The 18,861-nt window shown below is 45.0% G+C and overlaps 1 protein-coding gene across 1 annotated transcript in view; it reads right to left on the reverse strand.

Moving 5' to 3' along the window:
• RDX (radixin) overlaps positions 1 to 18,861 on the reverse strand; it is a 93,823-nt gene that overhangs the window by 12,946 nt on the left and 62,016 nt on the right. The window contains exons 6-9 of the mRNA XM_077808999.1: positions 14,570 to 14,653; positions 13,969 to 14,115; positions 12,318 to 12,414; positions 10,989 to 11,152 (exon numbers count right to left, since the gene is read on the reverse strand). Of these exons, the coding sequence (XP_077665125.1) occupies positions 10,989 to 11,152; positions 12,318 to 12,414; positions 13,969 to 14,115; positions 14,570 to 14,653 (492 nt within the window). The remainder of the gene's footprint in view (positions 1 to 10,988; positions 11,153 to 12,317; positions 12,415 to 13,968; positions 14,116 to 14,569; positions 14,654 to 18,861) is intronic.

Consider the following 18,861-nt stretch of genomic DNA (forward strand, 5'->3'; position numbering starts at 1 on the left):
CCCACAGCCTCGTGCCCTGCACCCTCATGCCATGCACCGATGCTATATAGAGCTGTACACGCAAACCACCCTCAGTTCCTTCTCTACCACAGAACTCGCTGAAAAGAACTCTGAAGCAGATGGGAGCAGGGTGGGTAATGGTGCACCCACAGGGACATACATCTCGAAGAACCACAGTTACAGCATAGGGTGAGTAGCCTTCTCTTCTTCTTCAGGTAGCGTCCCTATGGGTGCTCAACTCTAGAGGACTATCAAGCAGTACCCTCTACGAAGGGGTGGGGTTCACAGTTGAGTCTAGGATTGAAGACAGAACAGAAGGGCCAAATACGGCATCAGAAACTGAGGCATGAGTGATTACATAGTGTTCAACAAATGTATGAATAGCTCTCCATGTCATGGCTCTACATATTTCTGCAATGGGAATGTTCTTGTTAAATGAGTTCATACCCTAGAGGGAGATTGAAAATCATGAGATTGATAGCAGTAGGTAATGCAGACAGATATCCATCTACAAAGCCTTTGCTTGGAAATTGGAAATCCCCTACTTCTGTCTGCAATGGAGAGAAATAATCTGGGAGATTTCCTAAAGGCTTAGCTCTGTCCAAGTAAAAGGTTAATGTCCTCCTGACATTGAGCGTACGTACTGTCACATCTCCTTTATCCTGGTGTGGCTTAGAGAAGAAAACTGGAAGGTGGATAGGGTTGATTTATATGGAAGTCTGAAGATAACATTGGCAGAAACTTGGGATGAGGTTGCAGCGTGACCTTATTTTTAAAGAAGGCTGTGTAAACAACATCAGAGCCCCTATCTCACCCACTCTTTGATTAGAAGAAATGGCTACTAGAAATTCAGTTTTCAGAGACAGGTATAGAAGGGAGCAGGTGGCCATAGGTTCAAAGGTAGGCCTTGTAAGACATTTGAGTATCAAATTGAGGTCCCATGCCGGTGTAGGGCACCTGATTTGAGGGAAGAGGTTGTCTAGTCCCTTGAGAAACCTCCTTGTTAGAGGATGAGCGAAGACAAAAAAAACCCTGGAAAGCTGTTACAGCTTACTGCTCAGGGAATTCTGCACCATTGTGTGTGCGCAGAATTTATGTTCCCCACAGATTTCTTTGCTTCCCCACAGAAAAAAAGACTTTCTGACAGGGAAGCAAAGGGAAGCTGCAAGAGCAGACATGCACTATTCCCTAGCAGTGCAGGTACATCATTTTAGGCACCTGGAGCAGCCAGTGGAGAGGTAAATCACTGCGGGGCTGGGGACATCCCAGCCAGTGGCTCCTACCCTGAGCCGGGATCAGCTGATAGTCCTGGCTGGGCTGGAAGCAGGAGAGGACGGTACTTCCTCTTCCCCTGCAAGGAGTGGCTGGGGTTGTGTCAGACCCACTCCCAGAGACTCCCCCCAGCTGCAGGAAGCTCAGCATCCTCCCCTGCTTCCTGCCCTCATTGCTCCTCAACTGTGGGGGGAGGGGTCGCTGTACAGTGAGCTGCTCCCCCAGCCAGTCAACCCCCGTGCATCGGGACCTCCCATACCTAAACACCCCTGCCAAGCTTCACCCAGTACATCCAGAAGCCCCCTAGCCCTCCATACCCAAACCCCACCCCACTGAACTTCAAACCTTGCATCTGGAGCCCCCCTGCTTCCGGACCCCTATCCCTGTACCCCCACTGAGATCCCTGCACTCAAACCCCCACTCTGATGCCCTACCCTCTGCAATAGCCTGAGCCCGGACATCCAGACCCCCATACCACTGACCCCCAAATAGCTTTATCGAGGCCGCCACCCCACTAAGCCCCACTTCCCCAGCACCCTGCCCCCACCACTGAGACACCCACATCCCTCCGCTGAGCCCCAACCAGATTCACCTGGAAGCTCCTGCAGACTCCCATTGCCCCTGCACCTGGAACTGCCCCCCGCATGAGCCTCTGTGCATCCAGATCCACCCATACCTAGACCCCCGCACTGAGCTGCCTGCACCCAGATTGTCCCACACAGAATCCTCTCACCCCACACCTGGATCCCCCCACACTGAGCCCCTCCACACTTGTATCCTACCTGGTTGAACCAGCCTGCCCCACACCTGGTGCGCCTGGCACAGAGGAGAAGGGTCCCAGGGTGTTTCTGTGGCAGGCTCAGGCCTTGTGCTGTGTCAGGGTTGGGTGCAGCCTCACCGCTGAGTCCGTGTTCCAGGCATGGGGGATTGGGGGGCTGCAAGATGATCTCCCACCTTCGTGCAGCCAATGGCCTATGCTCCCCACTGCCATGCTAGAGCCTCTGCATTTATTTATTGACAAATAAAACTTGCAGAATTTTAAAATAGTGTGTGCAGAATTTTAAATTTTTTGGTACAGAATGCCCTCATGAGTAACAGCTGCCAAATGCACTTTTACAGAGCTTAAAGATAAACCTGTAATTTTTAGCTTTAAAACGTAATCTAGTTCAAATGATAAAGGAGAGTATGTAGATGAAAGATGTTTTAGGTCACACCAGTGTTTGAATCTCATCCACTTTTTGGTGTATGTGTAATAAGTAGATTGTTTCCTGCTATGAAACAACACTTTCTTCATGGCTCAGAACGAGTTGTTTCTAACCACACAAACCATCTAATTAGCTATACCTTCAGCTGGAGAACTCCGAGGTTGAGGTGAATGATTTGACCATCCAAGAGAGGAGATAGGGGATGGTCTGGAAACAGCAAGCTGAGTGAGGTAAGGAAACCATGTTTGTCACAGCCATGTTGAAACTATGAGAATAACCTTGGCTTTCTTGATCTTGAACAGCACTTTGGATATCAGTGGAACTGGAGGAAATGCATACAGAATGCCTGGACTTCAATGACGTGACCCAGATCACTTCTTGAGCAGAACTGGGACCACTTCTTGGCAAAAAGGTCTATCTGTGGGATGCCACAACATTGAAATATGTGGAGTATAGTGGGATCTATCTCCCATTCGTGATCTTGTGAGAAATGTCTGCTGAGGGCATCCACTGTGGTGTTTTGAATGCCCAAAAGGTAAGCTGCTAAGATGCTGATCTGGTTTTGTATGCACCAATTCCGAAGTCCCACTGCTTTGGGGCAGAGGGAAGGTGATCTCACTCCTTCTTGGCGGTTTATATAAAACATGCATAACTTGTTGTCCATCGGGGATATTTATGTATTTGCCCCTAATCAGTGGGAGAAAATGGATACAGGCATTTCTGACTGCTCTGAATTCCAACAACTTGATGTAAGGTGTGGAGGGTGGACTCGGGAGACCGCCATCTGTCTTGAACAGTGTTAGTGTCTAGATGGAGTTCCCCATCCCAGTAAGGATGCCTCTCATTACTGATGTTGGAGATGGCTGAGCGAAGAGGACCCTTGTGAAAACATTGTGAGGGTTCTTCCACCAGTCAAGGCGTTTTTTGACTACCAAAAGGCATGGAGAGTAGTTTGCTTGGTGAGTAAAAACAGTTCTGAGCTACCCCTGGATGCAGCACATGTGAAGTCTCCCATGATTTATTAAAAAGGTGTCAGCTGCCATATGTCCCAATAGCCGAAGACAACTCTGGCCAGCGTTTGAGGGTTAACTTGAACTGTAGTGACTAAAGTGGCTAGGGCTATGAACCTGTAAGAAGGGAGAAATGCTTTGGCTGTTACTGCATCGAGGTAAGCTCCTACGAACTCCAGTCGTTGTACTAGGGTTAAGGTCAACTTTTGTATGTTTAATTGTAGTCCCAGTCTGAGAAATAGGTCTACAGCCCTCTGAGTGGCCATCGAAGCTTCGTTGAAGGACTGCCCTTTGAGCAAGCAATCACTGAAATATGGGAAAATCAGAGTTCCTTGTTTGCGAAGATGAGCCATTACCAGAGAAAGAACTTTTGAGAACACTCTGGTCACAGACTAGAGACCAAACGGGAGCACCATGTATTGAAAATGCTCTTGACCCAGAGTGACGCATAGCAACCTTCTGTGGGAGTGCTGGATTGCTATATGAAAGTAAAATCTTGAAGACTGAGGACCAGTCCCCTTAGTCCAATGATTGAATTATTGCTACAAGAGTTACCATTTTGAACCTCTGAATCTTTACAAATCTGTTGAGTAATCTTAGCTCTAGAATAGGTCTCCAACTGCCATTCTTTTTTGGAATCAGGAACTACCTGGAGTACAATCTCCTCCCTCTGTGTTGTGTGGGAAAATAGAGTTACCTTTTCATAACTGTTGTTCTTTGAAATGTGTTGCTCATGTCCATTCCATTGTAGGTGTGTGTACTTGCCACATTCACTGGTGCTGGAAGTTCTTCCTTGAGTGCTATCCGTAGGGGAGTAGCACGTATATGCACCAGTATAAAAGGTGCTACCAGCTCACCCCACTCTCAGTTCCTTCTTGCCAGAAACTACAACAGCGGGGAAGGAGGGAGGGTCATGGAATGGACATGAGCAACACATCTCGAAGAACAGTTACGAAAAGGTAATTATCTTTTCTTCAAGTGCTTGCTCATGTCAATTCCATTGTAGGTGACTCCCAAGCAGTACCACCGGAGGGAGGGAGGAGTTAATGGACATGTCGATTGCAACACAGCTCTGTCAAAGCCATCATCATCTCTGGCCTGCTGAGTGATGGCATGATGCGTCGTGAATGTGTGTACTGAAGACCATGTCACGGCCCTGCATATATCCTGTATAGGGACATGCGCCAGGAAGGCACCCGAAGACGCCTGTGCCCTTGTCAAATGGGCCTTCGCTACCGGTGGAGGCACAGCCTGCGCAAACTTGTAACAAGGACTAATGCAGGTGGTGATCGAACTCGAAATTCTCTGAGAGGACACTGAAAGGCCCTTCATCCTGTCAGCTATTGGGATAAAGAGCTGGGCTGATCTGCGGAAGAGCTTGGTGCACTCCAGGTAGAACACCAGGGTGCGCCTGACATCTAGAGTGTGCAGCCGCCTCTCTGCACTGGTCACGTGAGGCTTTGGACAGAACACTGAGAGCAAGATATCTTGGGTTGACATGGAAGTGCGACAACGCCTTAGGCAGGAAGGCCGGGTGAGGCTACAGCTGGACCTTGTCTTTGTAGAATACCATGTATGGGGGCTCTGAAGTGAGGGCTTTAATCTTGGAGACTCGTCTCATCAAGGTAATCACTACCAGGAATGCAACCTTCGATGACAGGTGGGAAAGGGAACAAGAAGCCATGGGCTCGAAGGGCGGACCCGTGAGCATGGAGAGGACTAGGTTGAGATCCCATTGGGGAACCAGATCCCGGATCAGAGGAAAGAGCCTTTTAAGGGGAGGTAGGAGGTTGGAAAATAACAGGGGAGCAGGAGCCAGGACACAGGCTAGAAGGTCGCCCTCAAGCACACCCTCAAAATGCCTGCTTACCACCCGGCTGACTACAGGTGGAGCTTGAGTGAGCAGAGGCTGATGGCTTTGCCGGCGCTTATAGCCCTTGTCATTCTTACAGAAGGGCTCCAGCTGAGGTTGGTTCCCAAACCTTTGGATCTGTTGTGGCTTAAACCGATTCTTTGCCAGCCCCGGCGTGTACAGCCCTAGGATATGCAAGGTATCCCTCGATTCTTTTAGGCCATACAATTTACTGTCTGTTTGTTCGGAAAACAGTGGCAGGCCACTGAACGGGAGGTCCTGGATGGATTGTTGAACCTCCGTCAAAAGGCCTGATGACTGCACCCAGGACACCTGCCTCATGAAATGGCCGAGGCCACGGTCCAGGCCACAGAGACTGCTGCTTTTGATGCCACTTGGAGGACTGCCCTGGCCACTGCCCTATCCTCATTGAGGATAGTCAGGAATTTCTTCCTAGGCTCCTCTGGCAGTGAGTCCATGAACCACAGACTGCCAAATATTAAAACTGTAATTGCCAAGCAAGGCCTGATGGTTGGTTACTTTCAGCTGGAGGCTGGATGTAGAATAAATGTTTCTACCAAAGAGATCAAGCATCTTTGCCTCCTTGTTCTTAGGCATCAATCTCGGTTGGCCCTGCCTATTGTGCTCATTGGCTGCCAACACAACCAGTGAGCTTGGGGCAGGGTGGGTATAAAGATACTCATACCCCTTAGCGGGGACAAAGTATTTTCGTTCTGCCTTCTTGGAGATGGGGGGCAGTGAGGAGAGTGGCTGCCACAGGGCCTTAGTAATTTTTACCACTCCCTCGTGCACTGGCAATGCCACCCTGGAGGGGGCTGCTGCACTCCATACATTAAACAGGGAATCCGAGGGTTCCGCCAGCTCCTCAGCTTCCAGACCCAGGTTTGAGGCGACCCTCTTCAAGAGCGCCTGGTGAGCCTTGGCATCGTCCTGGAGAACCAGGTGAGAGGGCCCCACTGTCACCTCATGAGGTGAAGAGGACAAGGAGGCAGGTACAGATGGGTCTGCCAACTCCACCACTTCTGCCAGGGGAGCCTCAGCCGAGGCTGGCTCGCCCTGGGAAGCCCATTCTCATTCCACGTTTAAGTCAGGGGGGCGGGCGGGAGACTGTCGCTGATCATCTGTCGGATGCCCATGAGGCCGACCTATGCCCCTGTGACAGTTGGGGAAATCTCCAGGGGTTCCAGAGTTGCCAGGGGGCAGGCCACAGACTCTGGGGCCATGCTGCCACTGGTGGTCCAGCAGGGAATGTCGCTGCCCCCGACAGATGGCCCTGGCCTGCAGGCAGGATCTCCTCCTTGCTATTGGAGCCCAAGGAGGGCGATACTTATCTGGGAGACCAGGATGATGACGAGGCAGCCTGTCTACCCTGATCCCGTTGGCTCTGGCCCTGGACCTCACTGATGGCTTTCTGTGCCACGATCCCATTAACCAGCGGCAGCATTCGGTGGATCATGGATGGTACCCTTGCAATAGATGCCTTACACTTAGCGAGTGATGCTGCTCCATTGAGTGGTAGCGAGTAGACCGACGTGTCTGAGACCGTAGATGCGCCCTTGGTGAACCATGCTGGCATTCTGGCGATGGTGACTGGTGTGTCAACCTTCTGGAGTGGTGCATGAGATGGGAGAGCAGCTTGGGCGTTTCTAGCACCAGGGCTCTGTGGACCAGTGCCACGCCTCTGCGGGTCTGCACCAACCCACTGGCAATCGATGCCTCAAGCCCGAGGAATGCTGCCTCAGAGTCTGGGGACCAACGCTGGGAACTCTGGCAGGCAAGCCAACCCCTCGGCTGGGGACTGGTGGCAATGTTCAGGCGTGTGCTGAGGGGGCACCCCCTGTGGCGGGAAGCAGTGCCGCATTGATGGGGACCGTTGCAAGGGTCCCAACGCAGGTTTACCCCATGAACAGGGCACCTCACTGGCTGCTGTGGGTGGCACTGGGAGGGACAGAATGTCCTTAGTGGCCTGAAAGGCCTCAGGTATGGATGGCACCGCCAAGTGCCAAATGCCTCTGCTGCTCCCCGAGATGGCAGGCGGGTCTTGGAGTGTGCTCAACCACTCAGCGGGAGTCGGGGCCTGACCTCCATCTGGAGGGGAAGAGCTGCCCCGCAGCGGTCTTTGCTCTCCTCCGGCTCTCTCCTTCCCTTTACAGGACATAGGAGAATGCCCCCTCCCGGCCTTTCTTTGCTTTTTAGCTGGTAACGGGAATGGCGATCGGTGCCAGTCTGAGACTGGTGTCGGCAGCATGCTCTGCACCAAGGCCACGGTGCTAGGAGCAGAGTCCAATCTGGTTGGCTCTGAGGCTGGTGCAAGAGTCAACTCCATAAGGAGTGCTCGGAGACAAATGTCCTGCTCCTTTTTGGTCCATGGTCTGAAGTTCTTGCAAATAAAGACACTTGTTGCTAATGTGGGTTTCTCCTAAGCACTTCAGACAGCTTCTGTGGGGGGATCACTGACTGGCATGGGTTTCTTGCAACAGTCACAAGATTTGAAATCCGGGGCATGCCCCATCCCTAGGCTAAGTCCCGTTTGCGACCAACAAACTATCACTAAGTCCACACTAAGGGAACTATAAAACTAACAAATCTTTAAATACAAAAATTTCACAACTAGACACAGTTGAGAGGAGTAAGCTTGCTGAAGTAAGGAGACATTCCAGCACCGTCAATGGTGGTAAGTGGTGCCCCTTATACCGGTGCATACGTGCACCACTCCAGAGGGCACCAGAGCTGATCCCCTACGGATACCACTGAGGGAAAAACTTCCAGCGCCAGTGCATGTGACGAGCACACACTCCTACAATAGAATGGTCATGAGCAAGAAAAATAACTGGTTCTAGAGCACCCAGATTCAGAAGAGAGTCAATTTCCTGTCACAAAAGGTGCTCATGAGAGGGGTCCTGAACAGGGACAGCAAGGGGGATGGGTTGCGGGGAGGGAAGTAAGGTGGATGGAGTATTTTGTTGAAATAATCTCCAACACTCACTAGTCCGTAGCAATATGTTCCCAATTCTGACAGAAATGAGAAAGGCAGTCACCGAAGTGAGGGAGACTTGCAGATTCTTGCAGCAGATAAGAATGGGGATGGCAACTCAGCACCTTGACCAATCCATGCAAAACCATGCTCTGAAGTGTTCCTAACCTCTGTTTGCCACAAGCAGGGAATGGGTGCTGGGGGATGGATCACTTGATGATTACCTGTTCTGTTCATTCCCTCTGAAGCACCTGGCATCGGCCACTGTCAGAAGACAGGACACTGGGCTATATGGACCATTGGTCTGGCCCAGTATGGCCGTACTTATGTTTTAATCAGTCAAATCTGGAGTTTCAAAATTGTGGGTTGTGAGGTCAATGCCTGAAAAGTAGTTGGTTTCCTTCTGAACCGCTGTCCCTTACATTGAGGTTCGTAACAATTCTGGGAGGAATCAGATCTCTGTGCCATTTGGGACCTACTGAACTTTCTTTTTTGTGCAGGGGTGTAAATTCCCAGAGTGCGCAAGGTGGCTCTAGAGCGTAGTCAGCCTGCTGTGATGATCACCTGGAATTGCTCCTTCTGGTCTGTTGGAAGATGCTCAAAAAAGGCATTTAACTTTGAATGGTTAGTATGGCTGTATTTCACCATGATGGCTTGATAACAGGCAATCCTAAATCGTAAGGTAGCCAGTGTGTATGACTTACAGCCAAATAAATCAAGATGTGTTAAATCTGTATCATATCAATTTAGCATGGTGCTGTCAACCATGTTCATTCACAGCACCAACTACAAGAGAGTTGGGGGATGGGTGCGAAAAATAAAAATTCAGAGTCCTTGGAGGGAACGTAATTGTTTGTCTGCCCTCTTATGGGTGGATGGTACTGTGGTTGGAGTATGCCAAATTATTTTTGCAGGGTCTAAGAAGGCCTCACTAACAGGTAGTGCAATGCCAGCAGATGATGAAGTGTGCAGAGTATCAAGTAATTTATGTGCAATTCCTTAACCTCCACCAGTGGAATTTGCAAGGGGTCCACTATCCTTTTAATGAGGACATGGAACAGTTTAAAATCATCAGCCAAGGACAATGGAGAAGGCGTTTCAGCTTCATCTGAGGAGGAGAAAGGGCAATCTGTCCAATCTTGCTTCCTGCCCCTCAAAGATCTCCACTTGTGGATCAGGAACCTTAGAAAGAGAGACTGGTGGAAACTGTCTGCTCTTCTCCTGGTAAGAAAAAACTAGGGCCCTGGAGAATTGCTGTAAGGGTTCAACGGTCCCAGTATGGCTACTGAGGTGGTACATAAGGTATGGGTGCAGGCACCCAAGTGTGTCCATACCAGCATGGTGGAGCACATCTCTCACAAGGATAGTCCGACACCTTAGAGGTCTCGGGATAGAAAGTTCCTTGATAATGGAAGGGAAAGCCTCAGACAGAAATGTGAGAAAATGATGAAAAGTCCCCATCCTCCTCCTCCTCACTTGGTAGAGATAGGCATAGACTCCGTCGGTACTGGGCAATCTCTGTGAACGAGAAGTGGTTGGTACCAAGAATGGGTCGGTGCCAAATAGGGGAGATTCAGGTGTTTGTTACTGCCAAGTCCCAAGAAAATCAAAACTGTTGCAGTACTGAACAGTGTACGGTATCAAAGAGGCAAGTTGGGCAGGGGTAACTGTGGCAGAAGGCACAGACAGTACCAAAGGTCTCATGCTCTCCGATGAATGACCAGCAGGTGTCGGTCTGGTCTTTTGTGGAGCTGACGTGCTGGATACTGAGGACCTACTAGACTCTGTCAGCACCAATTTAGAAGAGCACGTCATCTACTCTCTGCCACTCCTATCACCTGATGGTACTGATCTTCCCGAGCTGCAATCCTTAGAGTCCTTAGGCTTGCTGTTGGTCACAGTACCTGAGGAACCTGCCGCCTTGTCAGAAATCATAGAATATCAGGGTTGGAAGGGACCTCAGGAGGTCATCTAGTCCAAGCACCTGCTCAATCAGTAGGTGCCAAAGTGAGTGTCTGAATCTGATACCATCTCTTTGAGGTGGATTCTCTATCCAGAAGACCACTTTCTAGAGTCTTTTTGAGAGGATCCCATAGATTTCCTCTTCAGTACTCTAGAGGCGTGCTGTGCCGAGGTTTAAGTGATAGACCTGTTCGAAGACCGTTGTACGGTGGGGTGGCCCCTGGCTGGAGCAAACCCTCCATCATAAGGAGACATAGTTTAAGTTCCTGGTTCTTTCTGGCCCTCAACTTCAATTTCAGACAGAAATTACACTTTTGGGGAACATGTGACTCCCCAAGGCAACGGACACACCAGGAGCGTCTGTCACTGACTGGGACAGCCTCTCGGCACAAAAGGGAACTTTTAAACCCAGGAGAATCAGGCATACCCTCAGCACACCGTAAAAGCTCCTATCTGAGGCGCAAGCACACGTAGAACAGAGCACCCATAAGAAACACTACTTGACAAAGACAAGGTTTTCTAGTAAAGCCAGATGACCCTTACCAATCCATGATCTAATTTACATATTCAGAAGTGGACAGGTAGAGTTTTACCTTCTGGGACCCCAGGTACTTTGTGATTCCATGGCCTGTTCTCGCAAAATGCTTTAGATGTATTTTATTCTGGTTCACAGAAGATTTTTAATGTCATACCTTTCCAACTGTTTCTGATGTTTCTCCTCTCTAGCTTGGGCCTTCATCTGTTGCACTTCAATTGTATCAGGCTTTCTCCTCCTCATGTACAGTTCATGATTTCCCATACACAATGCCAAAATCCGCTTATTAATTCTCAGACGAGGTGCATAAAAAACAAAATCCTAGCAACAAAATATTTTAAGTTTAATTTAAGTGCAGCTCTTACAGTCTAAAAATCTAGAATTTAAGCTAAAATCAATGCATTATATGTTTGGATTTGTAAGATTAAATATAATTTTACAGCAATCTTGACATTTTATCTCTTGCCAGTCCAATGGCAGAAATCTATAGCAGTGTTCCCCAAATGATGGGTCCTGATCTCCACAATGAGTTCAAGAAAGATTGTAAAATGGGCCATGAGCCTGGCATGGAAAGGAGGCCCAGGGAATGAGGGGGAAGTGAGCCTACACTGCACTCACCCTATAGTGGAAGCTCTTGTCCTACATGGCTGGGCCAAGCTCCCCACTCTGGGCATTGCAACCTGGTCTACAGGGTCACAGAGCCACTCAGTTTGGTCCAGTCACCCCTCCACTGTGAAGTGAATGCGGGTTGGGCCTACTTTCCAACTCAAACCCCATGGGCCTCCCCTCTGCACTGAGCTGGGATTAGGGTTGTGGTGCCCCTTCAGAGGGACAAGGAGAAGGATGCTGGCCTATGATTTTGGAACCCCAACCCCCAAATTTGGACCGTAGGTGAATCTTTCACACACAAAAAAGATTAAAAAAGCAGTTCATGGGTCACCTTAATAAAAAGTTTGGGAACCACTGATCTACAGGACTACCAGCTGAAAGAACTATCAATGTTCTGAAAACAGTGGGAGAATATTCACTGTTTACTTTAATATTTTGGCTAATTCATGAAGTTTAATTTTGTGCCCCAACCTATACTTCAGAAGGAAGATGCTGCAGTGGTGGACAGCAGCAAAAAGTTGTAAGAAAACTGGGAAAAAGCAGAAGTGTAACTTTAAGGGATATTGTACAGCAGCTGTCCAACCTGCACTAATAATGTATTAGTGGAAAAATATCCAAAAATCATCCAAACAATATCCAAAATGTGGATAAGACAAGAACAAGATAAAAATAGCATATTCTCTCTATACTTTAAAATGAACATTTCCTTTTGATTATGCGTTATTCCACAACTGAGAAGTCTAAGTAATTGAGAGGGGCTCTTGGTGCCATTTACACAGCAGAGAAGAGCTAGTGCGTATGCAAAAGTGTCAGAGCATGTTAGATCATAGTTAAAATCCTCATACATAAAGAAAAATATCCCACAGACTTTACTTACAGGGGCCTTTTTGTCAATCGGCTTTATGACAAACTTTTTGTCATTAAATGAGATGTTTCTGATTTCACTCCAAGGGAAACCAATCTTGGGTGTCAACCTTCAAAAAACAAAACAAAACAAAACCAAAAAACTATTTTTAAATCAAAGGCACAAAAATATGCATTCCCACCAAATATTTAAATCCATCTTTATTAACTTTGTATTGTTTTTTCAGTCACACTTTATATGTTATGGTTACATTACCAAACAGTTAATGAAGCAATGATAAATAGTTGACAGATGTTTAATTAATGTTTAATTGTTACAGATAGTTATACAGCGTACGGAATCAAAAGTTTCCTTATAACTAACTATAGCACCTTCTACTGATGTGCTCATATCCTTTAATCTTTAACACATACTATTCATGTTATAAGACTGGTACAAAAATAAATAATTTATTGCCCCTTTATAAACAATTAGAAGTATACCTGTTATAAAATGAGTGACTGTTTTCACAAAAGAAACACTCAAAAGTCTGTCGCTATAGCAAAGACAGAAGTTAAATCATCTTCCTTAAGTAATTTTGCATTTTGATTAAAGTTAGTTGTGCAATTTGAGTTGCTACACTGATTCCCATAATTCAACTTAAACTTCATCCCCTGCATTGTTTTCAGTTAAACATTCGGATATAATTTTTACCAGAAATAGTTGGAACATGTTGTGCATTACATTACATCAATGATGAATATTTTTCTCAATTGAACTAGAAGTCTTTTCCATTTACATTACAGTATCACAATTACAAACACGAGCAGCAGTTAGCAACTGAAGATGTATTTCAGATCAGAAAAGGTATTTCTATTTCATCGCCCTAAATGAATATTTCCTCTAACTCTTAGAAGCTACAGTGCCATCTAATGGCAATTTAGGTTTGCCAGGAATACTCTCAGGGACCTCATTTATTAGTTTGAAGGCAGATATTTTGAATGTAGATGGTATTGGCTATGTGATGTTGAGCTCACAATGTTTAATTCAGAAAATTCATGATGACTTTGTTTGCTAGTATCGTGATTCTAAAGAGTTGCTTTATTATATATTCTTTCTATATCTGAAATGATGGGGAAAGAGAACAAATGAGGAATGGGTGGACAGAAAGCTTCTCTGACCTCCTAAACAGAACAAGATGTTTCAATCTATTAAGAGTTTTCTTTGAATAAAAAAATTACACTTTATACCAGTGCAGCTTTGTTCTACAAGCTCTCCTTTTAATTGTAGCTATTACAAATAAAATGCTTCCTATTTTAAAAGAGTACTTCCACTTCCGCCATACTAACAAGACATCGTCCTTGTTGTTACTCTCACTGAAGAGAGTGGGAAGCACAGAGAGCATCCATACAAAAAAACACTTTGTAAGCCACTCAATCTTCAAAATGTGGAAGTCCAAATTGAAACCCACAAAGTGGGAAGTAAATTCCCCTTTAATTTGAGAGGAATTCAAAAACCTCCACTAGTGAACTTTTCTTCCACTTTCTCTCTCTTGTTATTTAGTCTGTAACATATCTGGGACAAAATTGTCTCTTATTACATGTATGTACAGTGCCTAACACAATGAGGTCCTAATTTCTGTTGGGACACTATTATAATAATACACATAATACAAACAACTTACTTGTCATCATGCTCATAAATATTCAGACCCAAAGCATCAACACCTAGCCACAATTCAGTACCCTTTTTATTCTTTATTTCGAAGTAGTTGACTCCATACATTTCCAGATCTTGTGCAATCTTGAGGTATTCCATCATAGAATCTTCCCTAATGAGAGAAGATAGGGTAACTAAGACAAACGAAAATAAATGATGTATATGAGTGGAGAAACTAAAGAATGCCTAAATTTGACACTTCAAGTTAATAATTTTATTTAATTCCTCTTGAGGAATTCACCTGGAATTCTATCTGGGTACTTATACAGCTGTCATCACCATAGTATTGAGTTCCTCACAATCATTAAATTTTATCCTCAAACACCACTGTGAGCTAGGGAAGTATTACATCCATTTTACAGATGGGCAATGGAGGCACAGGATAGATAACTAACTTGCCCAACATCACAACCCAAGTCTAGTGCCCTATCAACTAGGTCATCCTTCCTGTCTGACCTGGATTGGGGGGGGGAGAAAGGAGGGAGTGTTAAACAAAACCAAAGTAATTTGAAATACCTCCCCACCCCCAAAACTTAAGCTACATGGGACAATTTCTGCATAATTACCTTAACATCCCTCTGTGTTCTTCATGCCAGTTCTGTATTCTTTCTTCCCACTGTTCTTTTGTCAGTTTGTGCTGTTCTAGAACACTGTCAATAAAAGAGGCTGCTATGAAATGAAACGGACAAATGATCTGATCCATAAAATACACAGATAGTTATAAGCTCTATACCTGAACTTAATACATAATATTTATGCCAAATAAAAAAGGTTAACAGATTCAGGGTAAAATATTTAACTGGCATTTTCATTAATACACACTTTATAAAATTTGATTTTCAAAGTACTCCAAGATGTCTAAAAGAGTGAAATAAATCTGAGCGGAAAAAAACCACCCCAGTTTCAGTTTTAACAATTGTTTAAACTTTCACTGTGACACAAGCATATCCATGCATAATTTTAATTCATAGCTTCAGCAATTTAAATCTGTGGGATACAGATACTGGGTCTGAATATGAACTAGACAAAATACAGAACAGAAAACTTTCCAACTCTTATAGCATGAATTAAAGAACTCCTATACACCCACAAATACACCCAAACTTTTCAGTTTATTCCTAGAACTAAACCACCAGTTCTGCTGTTAGCTGGAAGAGAACCTGGGAGTACTTGCAAAAGAAACAAGACTAGGTTTCAGGACTTAAACTAATAACGTCACAAGCAGTTTTTAAACTTAAGGGTTGTTCATGTTAGCTACAGTCATGGACATGTGTTTCAACCTCTTAGAACATATAAGCATAATACAGCAACATGGCCTGGCACAGCAACAGCAGAAACCAAGTGCACAATATAAGGAACTGTTGTTTATTTATGTTAGTTAGTTACTAAGATTAAAAGTCTTTGTATGTCTTCTTAAAAGTTAAACCACAGAAAGTTCTCTCACTTTTAGTCCACATAGCTAACTTTTTTAACATTCCTGTAGAAACTGTTTTAAAGGGTGACTGGTCAGAAGAGAGAGCGCAGAAGTAATCTTACTGAAGAGATCAGCTCAATTGAGTTCCAGCTCTTCCTTGTTATTGACAAAAGTAACATTTACTACTTTTTTTCTCAAAAAGAAAAGGAGTATTTGTGGCACCTTAGAGACTAACCTAACTAAGACTAACTCTAAGGTGCAACAAGTACTCCTTTTCTTTTTGCGAATACAGACTAACATGGCTGTTACTCTGAAACCTACTTTTTTTCCTCTTTCTAGCACCATTCAACGATGGGTCAGTGAACTGGATTCTGTTTTGCCTCATACACCAATAATTCAATTCATACAATACAATTCAAGTACTGACCGTTGCTGGTGACAAATACAGATGTTAGAATAAAACAGAACTTGACCATCATACCCAGGGCAGAGTTTCCAGTGCTGGCTGTTAAAAAGTACATCTGAACTGAAGACAAACAGGATGTCTGAATTTTAAATTAAGCATATTTCAGCTGGAGCTCACCTACAGAGAAAACTGACCAAACAATCCAATTATCACAGTTACTTTTCAAAAAAAGACCACACTTTGGAGTCTGAGCAGTAAGCTTGTCCAAGCTTTAATCTTGTACAAAATAAACTTCAACATACTTAAACTTGCTTTTCTTTTTGAGAAAGGCTTTCAATATTAGAATATTTAAAACTGTTAAATAAGTATGTGGCTGGGACTCAGGTAGTACTGCAATACATACACTCCAGGCCTCTACTGTGCAAGGCACCACACACACACACGCACGCACGCAAAAAAGATTATCTCTGCCCCAAAGAACTTTCAATTTAAGTAACAGATCTTACTATAGTGAGCACCAGTCATGGCCATTCTTATTAAGCCTGCAAGACACTTTCTGTTAAGTTTCTGGTTTTCATGTGCTGACATCAACACTAGAATTTCATGTTTAGTTCACAAGTTTTCCATCACAGTGATCTCTTCCCCAAAATAAATTTGTTCATAAAAATTAAAGCAAAATCCAGCCACCTGATTTTGAATTATGGGAAACTGAAAGCAACTTTAGTTACTTAAAAACTATCCTTTTACTTCTTTGAGTTGGGGCGTGGGGGGAAGGGGGAGGAACTTGATTTGGAAAATAGTTCGGAGCATTTGAAAACTGAATTCTGAGCAGGTACAATATATTTTTATTAGGTCAAGAGATGAACAATTGGATGCATTGTACACAACTATTTAAAATGTACACTTTTCAAATCTACTTAAGATGGCAGCAGTCTGATATTTCTACTTACTATCTCTCAACCTACAGCTCTCCAACAACCTTCCTATCCCTACCGTTTCAAAATGTAAGTGAGGCCCACAGAGGTGGTGGGTTTGTTTTTTGTTTTTTTTTGTCCTTTAAAATGATCTGAAGCCATAAATGGTTTATATATCTTAAGAGTCTAAAAAGTACAGGGAGATGAGCAGTCCCTTGTCATTGTCCTTAAGTCTGGCCCTGAACTTAACACAAAAACTAGAGAAACACATTATAGTACATACATACAGAGAAGCAGCATGAAATGCCTTGACTGTGCCAATCTGGCCAAAAATATCCTGGGTAATCATTGAAATCTTATATGTGAGCAGTCCTAGTAGCTCCATATTTTCTAGGTTGAAACTACAATTTATTAAGAGTAGAAAGCCTAAAATTAGACAGACATGCTTGGTTTTGTTTCACAGGCCCATTTTGCACTGCCCTCTCATACCATACTTCTGTTGCTTGCTCTACCAGAGTTTAAAGTTTCCACAAATTTTAATCATAGAATTCATGTAAATACCATTTGAAACTGGCTGCTCAAGAGAACAAAGTGGGCAGAGTAGAGGGATATTGAGAAATACATGTAACAGTGATAACGTCACACAAACATGTAACTGAAAATAAACCCTGGGTTGTTTGTTGATTAGCCAACTGAACTCAGATTTTTATTCAACTTACAGCTTGTAGCACTCTCCTGTCCTCCAATTTGGTGGCATGAACAGGAACATTACCTCCAAGTATACACTTGTTTACTGCATTGTTTTAAGTAGCAGTAGTAAGAATCTTCCTGTGCTACCCACACAAAGAGCACTAGCATAACTATATATTATGGTTATGGGCATTAGTGTTCTAATACTTTTTGATTGCTAATATGTACAGGAAAACACAATGCTATAGACATGCTCAGAAACCATATTATAATCTCAATCTTAACAGGCTGTAAGTTTTTAGGTAGGATGCCAGGAGAAGCTCTCTTTTTTTAGATTGTTAAACTTTGTTTAGCCTTGTGTTTTTATTAGAAAGCGTTTAGATTTCTTTGGAAAAATATTTTTTTATAAAAATGTTAAGTAACTTAACGTAAGTTACAAAAAAGGAGAAGTACCAGAAAAAATCCAAAATTTCAAGAGATGAAAAATAAATGTGAAATAAGGAATAGAGTCAGGCAAATAACTGATTTTTCAGTTCACTGGTAGTTCTGAAAAATGAGAACAAGTATTCTGTTCAGCTCAAACAATCAACCACACACTGGAAAATTTTGATGAATCAAAAACATCTGTTCTGGGGAGAATGAAACATTGTCATTCTGAATAACTACGAGTTGCCACTATGAATTACTCCTGAGGGTATTCGGCGCCAAAAAATTAAAGATTTTGCACAGAATTATTTTAAAATTCTGCAAATTTTATTTGTCAAATAAATGTGGAGGCTCCACCATGGCACTGGGGAGCACAGGCCACGCAGAGGTAGGAGATCACTATGCAGCTCGCCTCCAGGACACAGACTCAGTGGACAGGCTGCCTGCCCACACCAGATGCACCAGGTGTAGACAGGCAGGCTCAGCAAGGTAGGATCCAAGTGTGGAGGGGCTTAGCGTGAGGGGGGATCCAAGTGTGGGTTAAAAGGGTTCTGTGCGGGGAAATCTGGGTGCAGGTGGCTTAGTGGGGGATCCAGGTGTGGGAGGGGGGGATCTGGATGCACAGGTACTAGTTGGGAGGTTCTGGGTGCAACAGTAATGGGACTCTGCAGGGGAGTACAGGTGAAGGTGGTTGGGGCTCAGTGGGGGGGCGGGGTCCATATACTGGGGAAGTGGGGTGGGGATCCTGGTGGCTTGTTAGGGTGCTCCAGGTGCAGGGAGAGCAGGGCTTATCGGAAGGAGGTTCTGAATGCGGGGGGTGAGGCTCGGCAGGACGGTCTGGGTATGAAGGGGTCAGGTGGATGGGGGAGCAGCTCCCTGTATAGGGATCCCTCCCCCTGCAGCTGAGGAGCAATGGGTGCAGGAAGCAGGGAAGAGTTTGCAGAGCATCCTGTAGCTGGCGGAGAAATCTGGGGGTGGGTCTGACCTGGCCCTGGACGCTGTGCAGAG

Source organism: Eretmochelys imbricata, chromosome 1, assembly GCF_965152235.1.
Source record: "Eretmochelys imbricata isolate rEreImb1 chromosome 1, rEreImb1.hap1, whole genome shotgun sequence".
Taxonomy (NCBI): Eukaryota; Metazoa; Chordata; order Testudines; family Cheloniidae; genus Eretmochelys; species Eretmochelys imbricata.